The following is a 19312-nucleotide window of genomic DNA, read 5'->3' on the forward strand; positions in this document are numbered from 1 at the left end:
TGTTAGATTGAATTTGCTGTGCTGGAACACAGTTATTGGATCTTAAATGTGGGTATTTTAGTGTTGACTAGATTCACAGTTATTAAAAGCCTCTACAGGATTCAGGTTCAAATCAGTTGTCATGTGTGACTGGTTTACATGATATAAATTGGTATGTTGTCCTCCATATCCTGTAATATACATACATTTTTCTTTTGAACAACCCTTTGAGCTTTCTCTATTTTTTTTTTTTTTTCTGTCAGCTCACTTCTTTCAGGTGCTGAATGATTTCACAATATATATATTTTGAACTCCCCTGCAAACAGTTAGGTTGATTGCATTTATCCATTGTAGGCCATCATATAATACTAGGATAACAGAAAAGGCTGTTTTAAGGAACACCACTCTATCATGACTGAGGTGTGTGAGTTTTGAATCATGGTATTTTGCCTCTCATTAGTTTGATGTTTGCCATATTATAGCTGACTGAGGATTCCTTCTCGCCGTAATCTACCTCAATGTTCTTTGAATCGTGGTTTAAAAGACAATTTTCTCCTAATTTGTAAAGTATAACTGGTCTTGTCACTTGTGTGCTTCCCTCCTTCAGCTTCAAAACCAGAGTGAACTCCGTGCCCCCACAGCAGAGAAAGCTGCATTCTTTTTGGATGCCGCCATCGCCTCACGCAAGGGCAGTCAGCGGGACTGTGATGAGGAGGACCATCGGAACTCGCACATGCTGTTCACACTGCACATTTACCAGTACCGGATGGAGAAGAGCGGGAAAGGTGGCAGTGAGTACCTCAGTTTCTACAACCTTCATTCAAGACACAGCAGAAAGGCTCACAGTCTAATTGGATGAATACTTGAATTACCTATGAGGAAACTCAGTTATGTAATGCACAGCTGCAGTATAGAATATGACTGGGGGGATGTGAACTGAAAGCCTTCAGCTGCCATGAAAATGTGGAGAGGAAAGCAGGTTATAACAATTTCACTAACCGAAGATAAATTCAGTTGATAGCAAACAGAATTTCTGAAATAGTTCATGTGGTGTATTTTTGTGTTTAAGTGTGCTCATCAGATTATATGGCCTCCACTCTAACTTGCTTCAGTCATACTTAGAAGCACTCATTTTACTTCACATGCCGTGGTCACTAAATGTTAGTCAAAGTCTGCTACACTGGACCTTATCCACAAAACATTTTTGACACCGAAGTGTTATATACTCGTTTACAAATTGTTAAATGTTTGATTAGGGAAAAGGTAGAATGAAACAGAAAGGAAATAATTCTAATTTCCTAATTCTATGCATAAGTAAGTTAAATAATGACTCTAATTACAAAAATGACCTGTATGCTAGCTATCGTTGTGAACTCCAAATTTTTTTTGTGAGTGTCTGCCTAATGTGTAGACTGCACATAATTAGATTAGATGCTGAAAGAGATGGTTTTGAATTAGTAAAATATAACTTGCTCATATGTAGGCAAATCACTCAAATTGAGTCAGTTATTACTTTTTGGGAAACCCTTGGTGGATCTGACTGCCAAGGTTCTGTATCCATGTGATGATACGGTTGTCTTAGGGAAACCTAGAGGAACATGTATCCAGATCTTTATGCACTTGTAAGAAATCGCATAGAGCTCAGGATATGTGGTGTTGGGTACAATATTGTCCGTAATGGACATGCTTGATTAAAATGGGTAACTATAGTTAATACAACTATAGAATTTCACTGTAGATGTCCTTGATGTGATGCTTGAGAACATGTTTTACAGGGAGGATTCCTTCCAAGTCTAAAGTGAATCATGAGATACTGGTTCTGAGAGCATGAGATGTTGACAAGTGTTCATTGATCTTACCTTAGGACTAAGTAAACTGTATTCTAGGTCATTAAATTGCAAAATTCTACGCATTCTTAGCAGCATTCTTTATATTCAGTGGCAGGTAGTGTGCTGTTGTTGGAAGGACAAATTTTATATAAGGCGAAACATGATGTTATGGGCCAGTTACATGCACTGGTACATTGATCCATTTTATTGAGGAACGGGCAGACTGGAACCGACAAGGAAATGAGCAGAGGGCTGGCTTTTGGGCCTACTGATGTTCACACTGACAGTGGTGCTGATGAAAGGAACATCTGGATGATATGTACAAATCTCTCATCTACTAAACCTTTAGAAAGCCTGTCATTACTGTTGCAAATAGTCAAAATTTTGTGGTTGTCCTTTAACTAGTATATGTGGTTATTTCCTAAAACAATCACTGCTCTGTAATTTTATGTGCTTTAAAAAAATACTTTTTACTTAACAAAAGCATTCAAAGCACACCCTGACAGAAATACTATAAGATGGAGAACTTCATAGCACCGAGATGCATTTTAGCGCAATATTACATAGTTGTAGTTGTGTGTCATTTTGTGTCTTATCTTTTCGCCTCATTCTTCTCTTTTGTGACTTCAATAGCTATTCTTCATTCTTTGTCTGCATCGACTAAACAGGACTGACCACTGCAAAAAACAGAGCACCTTTCTGGTCTGTTGTATTATTTAACAGCACTAGTTCCATTTTGCAGCGTTTCTATTTGCAGCATAAGTGCTATTTCTGGCCACCAAAAATCGAAGTGTATATTTTGTTTACATAGCCGTACCATGAATAGTGATTATCTTTTTTTTTTTTTTTTCTGTTATATTTTTTGTTTTGGTGGTGCATAACGGCACTAGCAACCATACATACAGCAAACTAGCATACAATAGCGTTGTGTAATTTGATGCCAAATAGAAAATGGATGCAAATTGACAGCACTGGGTAGGTTCATTAATTCTGCTGCTCCATCATTTTTTGGGCCCACACTTACCATATATCTTCGTCCAATGAACCTTTCTTCTCCGCACTGAGGGGTTGGGTAAAAGAGTGTTTCATCAATCAATATCAATTAACAGTTCAACCTATTTGGCTACACAATGAGGACCAGGAATAGGTAGCTAAGGTTAAGAAGGTTTATTACATTCATAATCAAATTAAGATACACAACTCTTAAATCCATGCTATAAAAGTACAAAATAGCAACAGGCAGGCCCAATCTAATGAAGAAATTGAGACTGACTCATATTAGGTAAGCAATCAATTCAGTCACAGTAATACAAAAGATCAAAATGAGTATTTGATGCTGAAAGAAGGGTCGCAGGTTTTGTTGTCCATACATGGATACATCTAAATCACCTAATATAAAGTTCCAGCAAAAGGAATGGTTCTAAGAATCTAAAGAATCTCAGAACTCGGGCGTCTCCTTAAAGGGAATAAGAACAAGGCACAGGAAAATAAGTAGGAAAGGTGTCAGCATTTCAGAAGCTCGGTCAAGAGTCTTCTTGGGTCAGGTGAGTAAGTGTAAGCCTAAGCCACATTCAGCAAGGATTAAAGGAAAGCATAGAAGTCTAAATCTCTCAAAGTCCAGGGGAAGTGCTTAAGCATTATGGGGAAGGTCTCTGAAAGGATCCCGAAAGGATCCAGAAAGAATTTGCATCGCTAATGAGTGAACACTAAATTATAACACACAAGAATCTTCTTGGGCAACACCCCTCTGTCTGTATTATCAGGGGTCTATTGTCTTTCTCCAATTCTCACGGTGTAGACTGCAACAATTTCAAAATGTCCCACACCAGACATGGGAACGACATTGTCTTCTCATGCACACACCAGGTTGAATCATTGCTGAATAGGCCTTTCAGTTAACACTCTGGTTCCCCATGTTCTTTCGTCACGGTCTTCTACTTAGGCTCTTTCTCTATCTCTACTACAGTAATGTATTGATTCTACAACTTACAATGCATGTGAATCGCTTTAAGAATTGTCACGTTAGCAGAAAATGAAAACCAGCATTAATGCAACAGGAAGAATTATAGGCCTAAATTGTCAACTTAAAATATTAGCAATAGTGCACATTTAATATGCGTGTTCACATTTAAACACCAACGAATATGAATGACCAGTATATTAGGTTCACATTATATAAAGCAGATAAATACAGTAAATCATTTGAATAATCATGTGCAAGAATTACATTTAAATCAAGTATATGAAAAATTATTGCACACATTACATACGCTTATCGTTTCTAGTGTAATCACATTCTACATATGAGGATGGTTAGTTTCCAGTTATCTAAACAGTAAATGTCATTCAGTGTATTAAAGCACACATGAAAGTCGAATTTCATCTTTACAATGAGTGCATTTCTACTAAGTATGGATGGTTTATTAATTTCTCATGAAATACGATTAAACACATAGATTGAGTAAATTCACTAATCTTACATTAAATGCACTTTAGTAATAATATCAACTGCAACACTTATTTTAATATCATTAGACGATAGAAGAATCAAGTGACAAATGCACATTCATGTATGTGTTATGAAGTTATGATGTAGTTGTGACGTGTAAAGGACGGGCAAATTTGCACTCCACCACTGCCTTTGAAATTTAGTAAGTTTGCTCTGGCAACAGATATCAAGTAAATGCTTTTAAAAAATATGTGTTTCCAAACTTTACAATGTGTAATTAATTTATAAAGCGTAACACTTTAAATGCTTTTTCCAAAGATGGCCTCCTTTGTACACCATAGCAGGATTTAGTTCTTTTGCTTCATCAAGGATATCTATCATACTGGTAAATCACGCACTGCTAATGTGTAATCTAATGTGCTCTATCTCTTTGCCTCCTATGCAGTGTCCGGAGGCCGCAGCCGCCTCCACCTCATTGACTTGGGAAGCTGTGTGAAGGTGCTGAGCAAGAGCCGGGACGGAGGTTCGGGTCTTTGCCTCTCGCTGTCTGCGTTGGGCAATGTCATCCTTGCCCTTGTGAATGGCAGCAAGCACATCCCATACAAGTAAGTGAGGGAAAGTTACACATCCCAATGAGCACAGAACAGGGAAACAATTGAAAGGAGCAGACTATCTTTTTACTCTGCCTGCCTAATGCCTGAATTAAATTGGAGACAAAGCATGTTCTAGCTACTTTAGTATGCATTACATAAAATAAAACGATTTCAAATGCTATATTATAAAATAATGTGGGGGAATTGTCCCACACTGATTTTATCTTTTCAGGATCATGGAAGATTGTGTTGTCTGACTCTGCGTTAGATAACAAGACATGGTTACTGCAATTTATTTTACTCTGTATCAGATTATGGGACACTACTCAGATTGCGTAATGACGTATTATGTTACATAAGGAAATTACTCAGTACTGTATTCTTTAGTGGATTATAGTTTACATTTTATTGCATATCTCTCCTTTACCATGCATCATTTCACAAAAGGTGATTATGATCATTAGTGTTTGCTACGTTTGATTCTGGAAAGTGATTATGCCAATTACTTTCCTCTGCTGTGTTAAAGAAAGAATTGCCTTGATTACTTTACTGTGCATTATGTTCAAGGAGATTACGCTGTGTACTTTACCATGTGTTTGATTATATAAACCTTTGTAAGGAAAATGCATGCCCTTGTTCGCAAATGGATTCAAAATCTTCCATTGAAGTCATTGAACACTACAAATATGAGAGTACGCTAGCATCTACACTTCCTACTGCCAAATCCTCTTACTACGAAAAGATAATCAATTCTCCGTACTCCGACCATTACCAATTTTCCTGCACTTTACTCTTTTATCTCTCCTTGCACACCTGCTAATCAACCCCCCTCAGCAGTAGACTTTGTCTCTTATTTCTCTTCTTACAGGTTTTTTTAGAGTTATTTAAAACTCTCCCCAGCAGTCCTCCTCCAACCACTATTTATCTGCCTTCCCACTAGCCCTATTAAACTCTGATCCTTAACTCGCACATCTCCTGCTAAACTCCTTAGTGCTCCATAACCTTATAAAGGAACTCTACTCGGCCTTCGGTCTTGTTCCTCTGTATCATGGCTACTCACAAACGTTTGCCCAAGGGCTACAAAGTATGGTCTGTGGTGTGACTAGGGCTGCACTGATGCAAGCAGGGTGGCAGTAGGAGGTCCAGGTGGGTCAAGGATTGTGTAAGGTGGTCATAGGGGAAGTGAAGCATGTACATCTAGTGGCTAAATTTCACAATGTGAAACCAGAAAACCTGGGATCAATCTCAGCTTTCCCCTTGACCAAACTGAGTGATCCTAGGCAATTATGTTTTTTCACTTTGCCTCCTTTTTCTTCATTGTGACTTATAAGAGGACCTCGAAATACATGAGTTCAGAATATACACTGTAAAATACCTTCTCCTGTGTTTGCTTATAATGTTGTCCACATATATTAGCAACCTAGGCTACCCAGAGGGTGCCATTGCAGCTGCGTTGCCTCTTAGTTCACTACTGGCATTGTTGTCAGGTTGGGGTGGAGAAGCACAATTGTTTCTAAATTCATGTTTGAAAACTTTCACGTAAAAAATAATCCTATTTTTACACATTTGTTGCAAGATGTCTTTAAAAATAAAGGTGTTCCTTAAGTTAAGTGGTGCAAGGCACAACCGTAATAATTTCATAACTTCAGCTAGCCTGCAAGTAATTGCTTACCCGTTTAGCATGTTTTACTGATTAGTGTCAGCAAGTAAACAGCAGCCTGTGCTGTTGACGGGGGGCGCATGTAAAGGTCATTAGGGCTGCAAGCGTGCCCTGGGCTGTGCTTTGATTATCACTGCTCCAAATGGTCATGGAACTCGTCAGTGATTTGTAATATCCTTATAATGTACAGCAGGGCGTACTTTTTCCCACATACATGTACCAACTCATAGCGCTTCTGTTTTATGTGCTGTTTTCATACTGGTTTCCTGTCGGAATGCTTCTACCACAAGCAAATAATGAAATAAATACTTTTACAATTACTCTAATCATTCAACCGTTTTCTGTGTTGCAAGAAGATTACTGTCACTGCTTTACTCTGCATTAGATGACAGAAAGGGATTACACCATAAAATGTATCCTGAATCAGATTACAGAAGATGAATTACTTAACATAAAATGAGATTACAGAAGGAGAAAACACAAATTATTTCATTCTGCTTTAGATGACAGTAGATTCAGACACACAGTAGAGGTTCAACCTTGGTAGGGGCAACGGAAACTGCCCTCACCCACTGTCAGATCAGCGTTTGGTATAAAAAATACAACCATCAATCACACATACAATGCATACATTCACTGTACAGGTAAAGCAGAGAACAGCCAATGCCAGCTTCAACCACACACAAAGCACATATATTAGCAATACAAGCCTTACTCTACTCCAACAGCACAGGCAAGGCAACATTTTCAGCAGTGTAGTTTTCCCCATACACAGCACATGGTAAACATGAGTAAAAATTGTTCAGGATTTGTACTTTGACAATGTTTGTTTCTGTGCTTGAGACCATTATTGGTACGTCCATATAGGTATTTGATGAAGGAACCTGTTGGGCTTCTTCGGACAACTGTACCCTCTGGCAAAACAAAAGCAAATGGCAATGTCATTTGGCAATGTTTCCTTCACATAGTGCTTTATGCAGATCCTTAACTAGCTGCAGCCAGGCACTATAAAGCATAATACATCACTAAACAATACACTAATCTAGTCTACCCTCACATAAACAACATAACCCCCCCCACACATATAAATATTTACCATCGACTCTGATTCCAGTCAATGTGTATCTCAGAATGTGAAAAAGGCACTCAAATTCCAAAAGTGCTATGTACCCATACAGATGGTAGGAATATGCCGCATAAATACTCGCAACAGAACAGATGGGGATCGTCATTTATTTCAGTGTATATACACCCCGCAGCGCTGTATGATTCACTCATAAGCACTTCTTCCTTCTGTGAAGGAAGCAAATCGAATTGGGTGGTGTGAACTTCATGTCAACTATGTGGACAGTTGTAGACATGGTTGATCATTAATATTCACTGTACCGTAGAGGGCAATGCCTTTCACAGGAAACGGGCCATCGCCATCTTACTGTGCATAGGTAGAAATACATTGACCATGTTGTAGATCGTTTGTTACTAGTTAGCTGTTAGCAATGTTTATCATTTTGGCTCACAACCACAGTTCGAGTTTGATGTGTTTATATTATTTAAATACAACAAGACCGTACTCAGTTCAGCCATTTTACCTCACCCGCGTGCTCTGGATAAGAAGGGGTTGGCTGGCAGCCCAGCTGAACCCGCAATGAATCTTGAGGTTTAGTAAATTAGACACTACATGGATCTAAAGAAGTTTCTAATTGTATGGCATAAACAAGGACATGATATGGGCAGCCGCGGCCACTGCAGGTAAGAGTGGTGGGGGCGATTTCAAGAGACGACCACGAGGGAAAATTAATTATTTATTTGATTTTCCCTCATGGTCGTCTCTCGAAATACCGCCACCCTCCCGCCCGGCCCCACCGCTCTTACCTGCCGGGCCGCTAGTGAATATGGGCCCATGACAGGCAGGGGTGAAGTGGCCGCCCGAACTTGAGGGTGGAGGTTCCACTTAGCCCTAGTCCCTTGTATCTCTGTAAGGCCATCATCATTAGATGAATTACAGTGACAGCTCAACGATTTACAGGCCATCCTTATGTGTAAAATTAGTTGGCACAACAACCACCTAATTATGACTACAGGGCTAAGCCATTTTCCGGTGTAAACTGCAGTTTTCACACAAAAAAGAAATTATAGGATAGATGTAAATAGCACAGGACACTGGAGTTTTGTCCCCTGCAATTTGTATGCAGTTCCAGATTACGCGCCACTGGACTGACAGATATTGTGCACAACTTGTGTGTAAATCGCCATAATGAAGGGTGTAACTTTGATTTGGGTGTTAATTGTGCACCTGCTAATTACCACACACTCTGGCAGCGGAGGGTTGCCTGGACAATAAACACTGGTGAATGTGCCAGCAATATAGCCAGGGCCCCAGTATTGTTGTCAGTGCCTAGGCTACTGCATGAGCTGAATGCTGATAAGTACTAAATGCCATTGGTGGCAACCTTCATGCTCCATCCAAAAGTGCTGTTAAATGCATCTGCACAAAAAATGTACTTATGTTATTTCTATAATGCCACGTTACAGTTGTACGCATTCTGATAGTGTGTGCGGACCTTTTATGGGCACTCTGATTCCACCATGGGATTAATTTCTGATTTTTGTATGATATTGTATGTTGCAAACATTGACCTTCATTTATCATATATGACAGCTCTGACGGTTGCTGATGCTCCAATTCAGGCCGCTACCAGGACATCCAAGGAGATGCTAGTATTGCTTTTCAGCATTGCTTTGCACGTCTTGTGGGACATAAATGCATGCAATTAGGTGCGCTGCATCACCCATTCCTTGCAGGGGGAGAGGTATTGTGGACAAATACTGCGTACCAGAGCCACAAAGCCATATTCACTCCTAATCAGCGGCGGGCGGCTCAGGTAAGCACGGTGAGGCAGGGCGCGGCGAGGAGGGGCAGGGCGCGGCTGAGGGGAGCCGACGAATGACAGAATAGGTATTATTTATTTATTTAATTATACCTATTCCGTCGTCTGCCGACTCCACCCCCCCATGCTGCCTTGGGCCTGCCCCACTCACCGCTTTTACCTGTGCGGGCCGCTGCTGCTCCTAATTAAGTTCGCTGCTAGGAGATTCAAAGGAGATGCTAGTTCCTTTAGCAAAAAGAACAATTTATGGATGGAATGCTGAACAATGTCAAACATTCACCTCCAGTAGAGAGATCTGGGCCTAAATCCATCATTTTTCCTTTCAGTATCATTTCGGACGTTGAAATGTAGCGGTATGAAAAACATATTTCATAGGGAACCCAAAAATATGGGAAAAATTTCAAGAGTGGCTGTGAAATATGGATTTCATCATCATAATGACACCCCCCAAACCACTCTGCAGTGCTTTAACATTGTCAGTATTATAGGGATTGTGCAGTACGAAGGAACAAACTATGTGGCATGGACATTGCTTAATTTGTAAACAAAAAATAAGTGCCAGGGCCCTAGACCGAGTGCCACTGTAGCATGCACCATCCACTGGCCCTGCCAGTGCAGCTAATCACAGTACCAACACAACTACTAACCATTACGCTCCTACAAATGTGTCAGTTCAGACTAATCCAGGCCCCTCAAGCCATAGCAATGGCTTGGTCGCCAATTATTATTCATTTTAATGTAAATTGAATTAACCCCTTCAGTGCCCATGACGAGCTGGACTCGTCATGGGCCGCGGTGGCGCTGTGCCCATGACGAGTCCAGCTCGTCATAGACCCCGCCCGCTAATGCAACGGCCGGCACTGGGCGGGGAAAGGGGCGGGCACTGAAGGGGTTAATAAAAAACTGTTGTTGTGCTCATCCTTAAATTAAACAGAGAGTGCCACAATGTGTGAGACTCTCAAAAGTGAGGGTGTTGACAATTTAGCGCATAGCACCGCAAACCAATAGCTCAAATTAAGCGCTGGGCATGGTTATCTAACTTATGCAGCAAACTGTACAAATTATGCTGTACACTCTTTATCAGTATTATTTTTATACATTTGAAATAGAAAGAACATTTTGGTGAAATTTGCAAATTATGTAGCAAATGCAGCAAACCCATAACTCTGCTGTAAATGCTGCAGCCACACAATCGCCGAAATCTTTTGTGTCTCACCATTGTCCATTGTTTTTATTAACAGCTTATTCAAGAAAGGTAAACAAAGCCTTACATTCTAATTCCAATTAATACCGATTGCTAGCTGTACTTTGAAGAACATAGTTTTTGTAACCTAACTTCCCAGAAAGAAACATGTAATATAAAAAATACATGAAATGTGTCATTATAATATGGGCCTATATTGCCTTATCACCTTTGGTCTCATGGTTTATGATGCACTTCCTGGTAATACTGGACCATATTGGACCTGTGTTTTATAAAAAGTCCCTTTCCCATGTTTATTCCCATAGCGATTTAGACACGACTACAGCCCGAACCGCTGAATGGAATTACACCAAATTTGGTAGAAAGGTAGATCTTGGTACAGAAAACAACCTTTTGTGATTTGGAGTAAATCCGTTCAGTCGTTTTCGAGATATTAACACACGCACACAGAGCCGCTGAGACACACTTGGAAACTTTTATGTTCCTGAGTTTCCACAACAAGGAGCCAGCTCTCCTTGGGCCCTTGGGGACAAGTTACTTCAGGACACAGCACACAGCAAAGTCCTTTCAAGCAGGGGGACACAGCACACAGCAAAGTATCTTAGCTTCTCCTTGGTTAAATCAGCAAACTGCAGGCCAGCCCCAGAACACACAGCAAGGATCAGTCCTTTTCTTCAGTCTCTTCAGCTGTTCTTCCTTGGCAGAGGTTCCTCTTGACCACAAAGTAGTTTCAATCCTTTTCAGTATTGATCAGTCCAACGTTCAGGGGTTTCAGCTCTCATAGTTATACCCCTAAATGTCTTTGAAGTCTTTGTGTTCAGGGGGCACTGACCCCTGTCCAAACCAGTTCTGGGTGTCTCCCTGCCAGTGACACCTTCTTCCTTTGATAGTGGGGGTCTGGTTCCTCAATCACTCAGCAGAAGCGGGAGCCATTCTTTTATGGCAGCAGCCCAGGCTTCTTCACCTCCAGGAGCTACTCCTCCCCCCTACACTTCAGATGCAGGACAACCTGTTGCTGTCTCACCTACTCCTCCCCTGGGTCAAGACATTTTCCAGATCCTATCACATTCAAATCCAGTCAATCCACAACCAGGCAGAGACACACAAAAAAGCGTGGTTTCTAAACACACAATTAAAAAACCACCTTCACAAAAAGATGTGTTATTAAATTGTGAGTTCATGCACACTAAACTTCACCTCTCCATCTTAAGCCTATGGGCTCGAAACATATTACACAGCCTTCCCCATTCTGTCCTATGGGCATGATGGCCTTGCAACAGTGAAAAACGAAATGGAGAGTATTTCACTGTTAGGACATGGTACACACCTCAGTACATGTCCTACCTTTCACAGACACTGCACCCTGCCCAGGGGGGGGGGGGTACCTAGGGCCTACCATAGGGGTGTCTGATGTGCATGGAAAGGGAAGGGTAAGGCCTGGCAAGTGGGTGCACTTGTCAGGACAGCATGGCAGTTACCGAACTGCGCGCAGGCACTGCAGTAGCAGGCCTGAGTTCTCTCTTTAGGGCTACTTGTGTGGGTGGCACAATTAGTGCTGCAGGCCCACTAGTAGCATTTGCATTACCAGCCCTGGCACACATAGTGCACTTTACTAGGGACTTTACTAGTAAGGCAAACATACCAATTATGGACAACCAATTACCATAACACTTTATACAGGGAGCACTTGCACTTTGACACTGATCAGCAGTGGCAAAGTGCCTAAAGCATCTACGTCTGCAACAAAATGTCATTAAAAGGTCTAGGAGGAAGGCAAAGGGTTTAAGGAACTTTAGCCACCAAGGGCCAAGTCCAGCACTCACCCTTTATGGAGCAATTTGCCTTCTGATTTAAAATCTTTTCTTCTCTCTGCCTTTTCTGGAAACAGCTTTAAACGTTTCTGTTTTCCAGCAAACCCATTCCTTTCACTACTCTTGCACTCTCCTTCTGATAGCACCAGGAGACCCTTGGGTAGAAGTTTGCAGTCTATAAATGCATATATTATTTGTTATATCATATCAGAGCAAAATATTTGAATCTCGAGGGTGGGCAGGTGTGTTATTTGTTGGCAAGGCTGTGCTGGACTAATGAGTCGGAAGAGCAGTATGCCATACAGCAAGAGGTGATGGAGAAAGCCCAAGCCATTGCTGACTATGAAGTCTGGAGTCAGGAATTTATGATGGCCAGTGTTTATTAAGAAGATATGTTCATTCTCTCTAAACTTGTGTTTTGTGATTGTGGCTGCACGCCCGGTACAGTGTTAAAGGCTGCCTCCCCTGGTGTCAGAAAAATACTTCTGCAAAGTACATGGCTAAACGTGATCTGGAATTATTATTGCACTTAGCTTGCTGTGAGCCCTTGGTTGGAGGTGAGGGAAAGACACTGGTGATTAATAAAGTCATGTTTTGGGGCCCGGTGGATCAATTATTCGATGAGGGTGTTTATTAAAAGCACCAACTAGCTGATAGTCAAGATCTAGGCTGAAAAAAGCAAAACATTGTATCTTAATGCAGGGGTGTCCACCGTAAGTGCAGGAGGGCCGAATACATGCTTAAAAAACAGAAAAATCAGGATAGCTGCTGAAGATAATTTTATACACCATGAATATAAATGGAACTAATTTACGAATAAAGTGGGTATCCTCAATCCCTGGCATAGATTGGAAATCCTGTACCAATGTTGGATATCCGATGTCTAAAGTTTGCATTGCTTAGTTGTCAGCACAGGGCTTCTCTCCTGATAGTGGGGCGTGATGCTTTCACTACTAATATAAAGGGCCACTGGATTTATGCAATTGTGCAGTCACGGTGTTTTCCACACAATTATGGATTTGCCACATCTGCTGCATAATCTACAGATTTTAACTTTTTAAAAAAAATGCTTCTAGCTGAAACGGATCAAAAATTGCTAAAAACGTAGCAACATGTTAAAGGTTGACCGGTCATTTTTCGGTTGCTTATTTCTGCCTTTGAGTGCTAAACTGGCACTAATAAAGAGAAATCTTTCCCAAGGCAATGTTGCCATATGTAAAAATGACAAAATAACTAAGTAATACTATGATAAAATGTGCCGCATTAAGCCACATAATTTGCTTTTTCTTGCCGCATAACTTAGTCAACTACGCAGCATAATTCCAGTGGCCATACTAATTTCCCAGTGAGCGTAGCCGCGTGACAGACGACGTCCAGCAGGTACACAGGTGGCTGTCCACCAGAGGACACCCCTCTGGTAGCGCACGTAGATATTTGAAACATGTTTCCATATGTCCTCGACGTTCGATCAATGGTATGACCGCCGCGCGGCTGATGAGATGGGCTGCTGGCCTCGCAACCACCGTGCAAGTGAAAATCCTGTTCCTCAAATGCTTTTCACTCCTCGCTGTGAGGCGCAGATGGCCCCTCTTATGTTGTGATGGAGTGAGATGAATTGTCGCGTGGAGCCTGCATCACCGCATGACGCAGTGTCACTTCCCTGAATGTAGCTGTCACTTAAGCTATATCTGCATGCTATTAGCGAGAAGTAAGTGTGTCATGTCTGCCAGAGTCGGTATTGTTTAGACGTATCACAATAATTGTTGGAAGGGGGGATTAGCCTAATGATATTGTGGCATTTCTTGAGGGTACGTCACATGTGTAATCAGAATGCCTATCGTGTCTTCCAGTAAGGCCCACATGTCAACTGCTAGCAAAGCTACAGACTTATTACACTGGCATGTCAACATTCTACAGGCAAAATAATTTCTCCGCTTTATAAAGGTTTAAAATACTGACTATTTCAACAAATGGAATCCTTGGTCCTTAAAATGTGGAGGGTGTGCTGTATTTTATTATTATTTTTAAAATCATTTTTCAAATTAGGCATTCAATAGCATTACTCATAACCAGAAAGTATTACATTCAGTACATAACCACCCCCTGTGGGACTCCCTCTGTCGTATTTCAAATGGCAGTTTTGTTCTGCGCCAGTAAGACTTCAAACAATGTTTTTATGACAAAAGCCAGGTCGTTTCCATCCAGGGCCGGCTTTAGCGCTGTTGGCGCCTGGTGCGACAATGTTTGTTGGCGGGTCCCAGTGACCTCCTCCGCCACGGATTTCCTCACTAGTACCATCCTTTAAAAGTGCCCCTTAAATCTCCATAACCACTCTTTTTCAGATACATTAAATTAGTTTTATAGCGCCACTTATACCAGTGTAGGGTGTCAGAGCACTTTACAACACACATGCTATGCCGAGACAATCCATCGTAGGTGTGTAAATCAGTGTATAGGAAATGTTACATAAGACAGAGGACTACAAGGTGCAGGAGTCGCATCTCATCCATACTGGTAGAGAGTATAGTTTAATAGTGCTTGGTCTGAAGCACAAACTCAGAATTTAAAACGTAACACCATGGTTGGGGGTTCTCTTTAATAATATGAATTGATTTATATCCAAATGAACCCTTTTTCCAAGATTAGGATAATGAAAAACTGGGGGAAAAAAATCATAACGCTCCAATCTATACCTTGTAGTTTGCGCGCAACTGTTTGATGACGGTTAATAGCTCACTGTTCTATGTTAGAACTTTAATTTATACGTTGCAAGTAACAAAAGGATCTCTCAGGCAAAAGCCGTAACCCACTGAACTATTTAAATTATATGCACTTTGTGATCTGCATGGCACATGTTCTTTGCAGCAGGCATATTAACCACTGCGCTACCCTACCATGAGTCAAAACTTCCACAAGAGGAACCTTTCATCTCGCTCTAGAAAGAACATTAATCACCGGAGTTATCTTGACATTTTTATTGTTGCCTGAAAATTGCTGGAGGCCAGGAACGCGGCAGCAGGTGCTTTTCAAACTATAATGTACTTGCAAATATGACACCCCCACCCAAAGTCAGCACCTGGTGCAGACTCACCGCCCTATAGCCAACCCTGTTTCCATTTATGCACGTGGGGTCTGGAAGAATTTCACCGAGTCTATTAGAGCCACCCAAACACTGTTCCAGTTTAGGATGGAATCAAAGACTCGCCTCTTTAAAGAACAGTATGTCACAAGATGAGTTACATGGGGACCCCATGTATGTCTCAGCACTCTCCTTCTCTTTAGCACTTTTGCCTTCCCAGCCCTGTCCTTTTACTCTCTTGATCTCGCCACTCTATTTGCATCTACAGCTGTATTCACCCTTGCTAGTTTCTGGTCATATTTTCTCTCATCTATGGCGTGCCCCATACTCTCTTTTTTCTCTTTAATGTGTCGTTCTTCCATTGTAGGTATCTTTCTATTTATACCTTGAGTGAGCCTCGCCCAAAAACTTCACTATATACTAGACTTTCATAGTGGCCTACCGTCTGTAGGGTCCGTCACTCACTTATTATTATTATTAGGAGCTTATAAAGCTCACTTATACCCAAGGGTGTGCAGGCGCTGCACACTGACTCCCTGGAGCACGAGGGGCCTATTCCCTAAATAGCCAAGTCTTCAGCCCCTTTCTAAAAGAGAGTAGCTCCTTTGCATTTCTGATATGCGCCGGCAGGCTGTTCCAGGCTTTCGCTGCACAGTAGGAAAAACTATTTCCTCCCCAACTGGCCTTTTTTATTCGGGGCACCGCAACTAGTCTGCCTTCGGAAGAGCGCAACGTTCTCCCAGGCACATACCAATCAAAGCACCTACTCAAAAACTCTGGGCCACGGAACCATCATTGTCCAATTTACCAGATCCCCCCTGAGCCTTCCGCCTATCCTAGTCAGTTTCATTTGTCTTTACTCCACATATGATGTTTTAACAAACTGACTCACTTTAGTTATTTGTATCCGTACTGTGGACGGAAAAGGGAGCCCAGTGTAAGCATGCTCAAAGTATAACATTGACTTGAAAAGTAGATGTAAATTTTTACAAACAGCATCAAAGGAATTATTTACCTAGAGCTGTGGAGAATGGTTCTTGGAGAAGGGCTCTTCGCCTAGAAGAAGAACCTCAGAATGGATACCCTTAATGACCCGTGACAGTGATGAAAAGCATCCCTCCAGTTATTCAATTCAGTGTTTTCCCAGGTATCAAAATGTTCTACTGCGTACTTTTAATTATTTCACTTCTTCCCCTAATTTCATTTTAGATCATTTCATAGTTCTTTTCTTGATTAGTGCAGCTACCCAACACGTGTTTCCCAGCTAGTCGCATGGTGCTTCTTCGTGGTTTAGATATTTTCCAGCACCAACATTGGCATCGAATATACTTAAGATTTGCGCCCCTTTTATCTTACACCGACCCATGAGAAATCTGTCTTTATTACCTCATTCACGAATACTTCAAAATGTTTACTTAAGCGATGACAATAATGTTGGAATGAGAATGTAGTACAGCTTTTCTGTACAGTATCCACTGATGAGGAGGGGAGTGGTTCATTCATCTGAGTACCCAGCGCCCTGGTATTGTCATTTCAGTCATCTTCACATATCTTTGGTACCGGGAAAGTGGTCATTGTTGACTGGGTCAATTGAATGTCAAATGTAATCTGTGTGATAATTCCTCGACTGAAATAAGCATTGGCAAAGCCAAGAGGTGTGGCATTGGCCACCAGCCTTTTGCTTTTTTTCAATGCTATTTTTTGTCACAGTTGTTGCAAAACCGTATTGTTGGGGAAGATGTTAAGCTCTCATGAATCTAAATAACATTGGTAAAATCAAAGATGTTTGCGATCATAAAAACCCCACAATGCCTTATCAGCCCCTGATACTTTATGGAACGACATTGTGTGTGGACAGGCTCCTTGTGAATGGGCAGAATGCCATCACTCACAGTCAAACTACCCATGGCTGATGTGAGATGATCCATTGCCCCATGCTGTATACTGTAGTGGGTGGAAGAAAATGGGAATGACACAACAACAGACCAGTGGATGAAGAGGGCTGACTCAAAGCCCTGTAAGAAAGTTTATTATAGCCTTATAGCCCGCCGTAGCAGGCTATACCGGCTGTTAAAGGCCCGCTGCAGCGTTAAAGGCCCGAGCCGAAGGCGAGGGACTTTAACAAAGCGGAGGGACTTTAAAAGCCGGTATAGCCCTGCTACGAAGGGCTATAAGGCTATTAGAACATTCTGCCATTAGAGGGCAGAATGTTCTAACAAAACGAAGCCTTCAGGGAGCGCGAGGGGATTCAAATCCCCTCGGGCTCCCTGAAGCCTTTGTTCACAGCCAGAGCTGTGAACAAAGGCTTCAGGGAGTTCAGCTGTGAACAAAGACACATTGGAATGTTGGTGCTCCGGGCTTATACCAGCCATTATAAGCCCAGAGCACTCCATTGTTTTCAATGGAGCTCCCAACATTCCAATGTTCTAATATACATTTAATTTCAGTAAAACCAGTAGGTCTTGGTTATTGCCAGACATAAAAACCTTTAGGAGGGTATTCAGACTATCGGCCAGTTTCATTACTGCCTGGGGTTTCTAAAGTTCTGGGAAGAATGGTTGCCTATCAACTTCAAAAGTAAATTCTGAGAGTCTAGTGAATTCCGTGACCAGTATCAATGTGACTTCAGACTGTATAAAGGCATGGAATCCCTCTTTGTACCAGTTATATGGCTTTGCGTGATCTTTAAACTGATTTTGATGCTGTTGACCATGTCGTTCTGATCCAGTGCCTGGAGGAGTCTGTTATTTCTGTGCTAGCACTATATTGGACCAATATGTTCTTAATCAACCAAACTCAAGAGATCTCAGTTCTGTATTTTCAACTAAGCGTATTCAGATTACCATGGTATATTGAGACCCTCACTGTTGAGTAGCGCGCTTCACAAATTCCTGATTAAAAGGCCTATATTTTGTCACCCACCTTTTTTTAATGTTTGTCTGTGTCCATAAGCCATATTCATGCATGTCCATGAGACTGTCTTTTACATGTGTGCCGATGACACTAAGGGTGGGCGTAGTTCGCGAAGTAGCACTTCGCGAAGCTACGCAAAGTGAAGTTCGCACTACGCGAGCTACGCGTAGCACTTCGCGAACTGCGTAGTAACATGTTCGCACTGTGCAAGATGTTGTTTTCAATGATTGCACAGTGCGGACAAGCAACCGGCACTGTGCAATCATTGAAAATGGCATCTTGCACAGTGCGAGCTGTAGTTTTCTGCTGCTCGAGTAGATTTTTACTCGAGCTTCAGCTTTCTCAACGCGAACTGGTAGTTTCTCCTCACGAGCGGTCGCGAGCATACGCGACCACTCGCAATGAGAAACCTGACCTCCTCGCGTTGGGAATCTCGCAGGGAGGTTTATTTTCCATGCTCGCGATCGCCAACTTGCAGTTGCTGATCGCGAACAAGGAAAAAGTCTCGCCGGGATGTCATTTTGCTTGCTCGCGGTCGCCAACTTGACGTTGAGGACCGCGAGCAAGCAAAAAATGACCGCAGCACTACGCAACACTACGCTACGCGTGTTCGCACTGTGCTACGTGCAGTTCGCGTAGTGCGAAGTAGCGCGAACTTCGCAAACTACGCGAGCGTAGCGTAGTGCTTCGCCCAGGCCTAGATGACACACAGATCATCCCCGCGTCCAGGAGTAACTTGACTGCACCAGATTCTCACGTGAAGTAGGACAATGGATGAGCTGCAGTTGTCTAAAACTCAATTTCTGAAAAACTGAGGTTCTTGTTAAGGATGACATCGAAGATTGGTATTAGTTAGCATTCTAATCAGAGGAGATGAGCACATGTCTCATGCCAGGCGAGTCTCTCT

General features: G+C 41.9%; 1 protein-coding gene across 1 annotated transcript in view; it reads left to right on the forward strand.

Annotated features, from left to right (window-relative positions):
- KIF26B (kinesin family member 26B) overlaps nucleotides 1-19312 on the forward strand; it is a 699050-nt gene that overhangs the window by 602259 nt on the left and 77479 nt on the right. The window contains exons 9-10 of the mRNA XM_085611462.1: nucleotides 587-770; nucleotides 4703-4862. Coding sequence (XP_085467588.1) covers nucleotides 587-770; nucleotides 4703-4862 — 344 coding nt within the window. The remainder of the gene's footprint in view (nucleotides 1-586; nucleotides 771-4702; nucleotides 4863-19312) is intronic.

The sequence above is a fragment of the Triturus cristatus genome, chromosome 6 (assembly GCF_964204655.1).
Source record: "Triturus cristatus chromosome 6, aTriCri1.1, whole genome shotgun sequence".
NCBI lineage: Eukaryota > Metazoa > Chordata > Amphibia > Caudata > Salamandridae > Triturus > Triturus cristatus.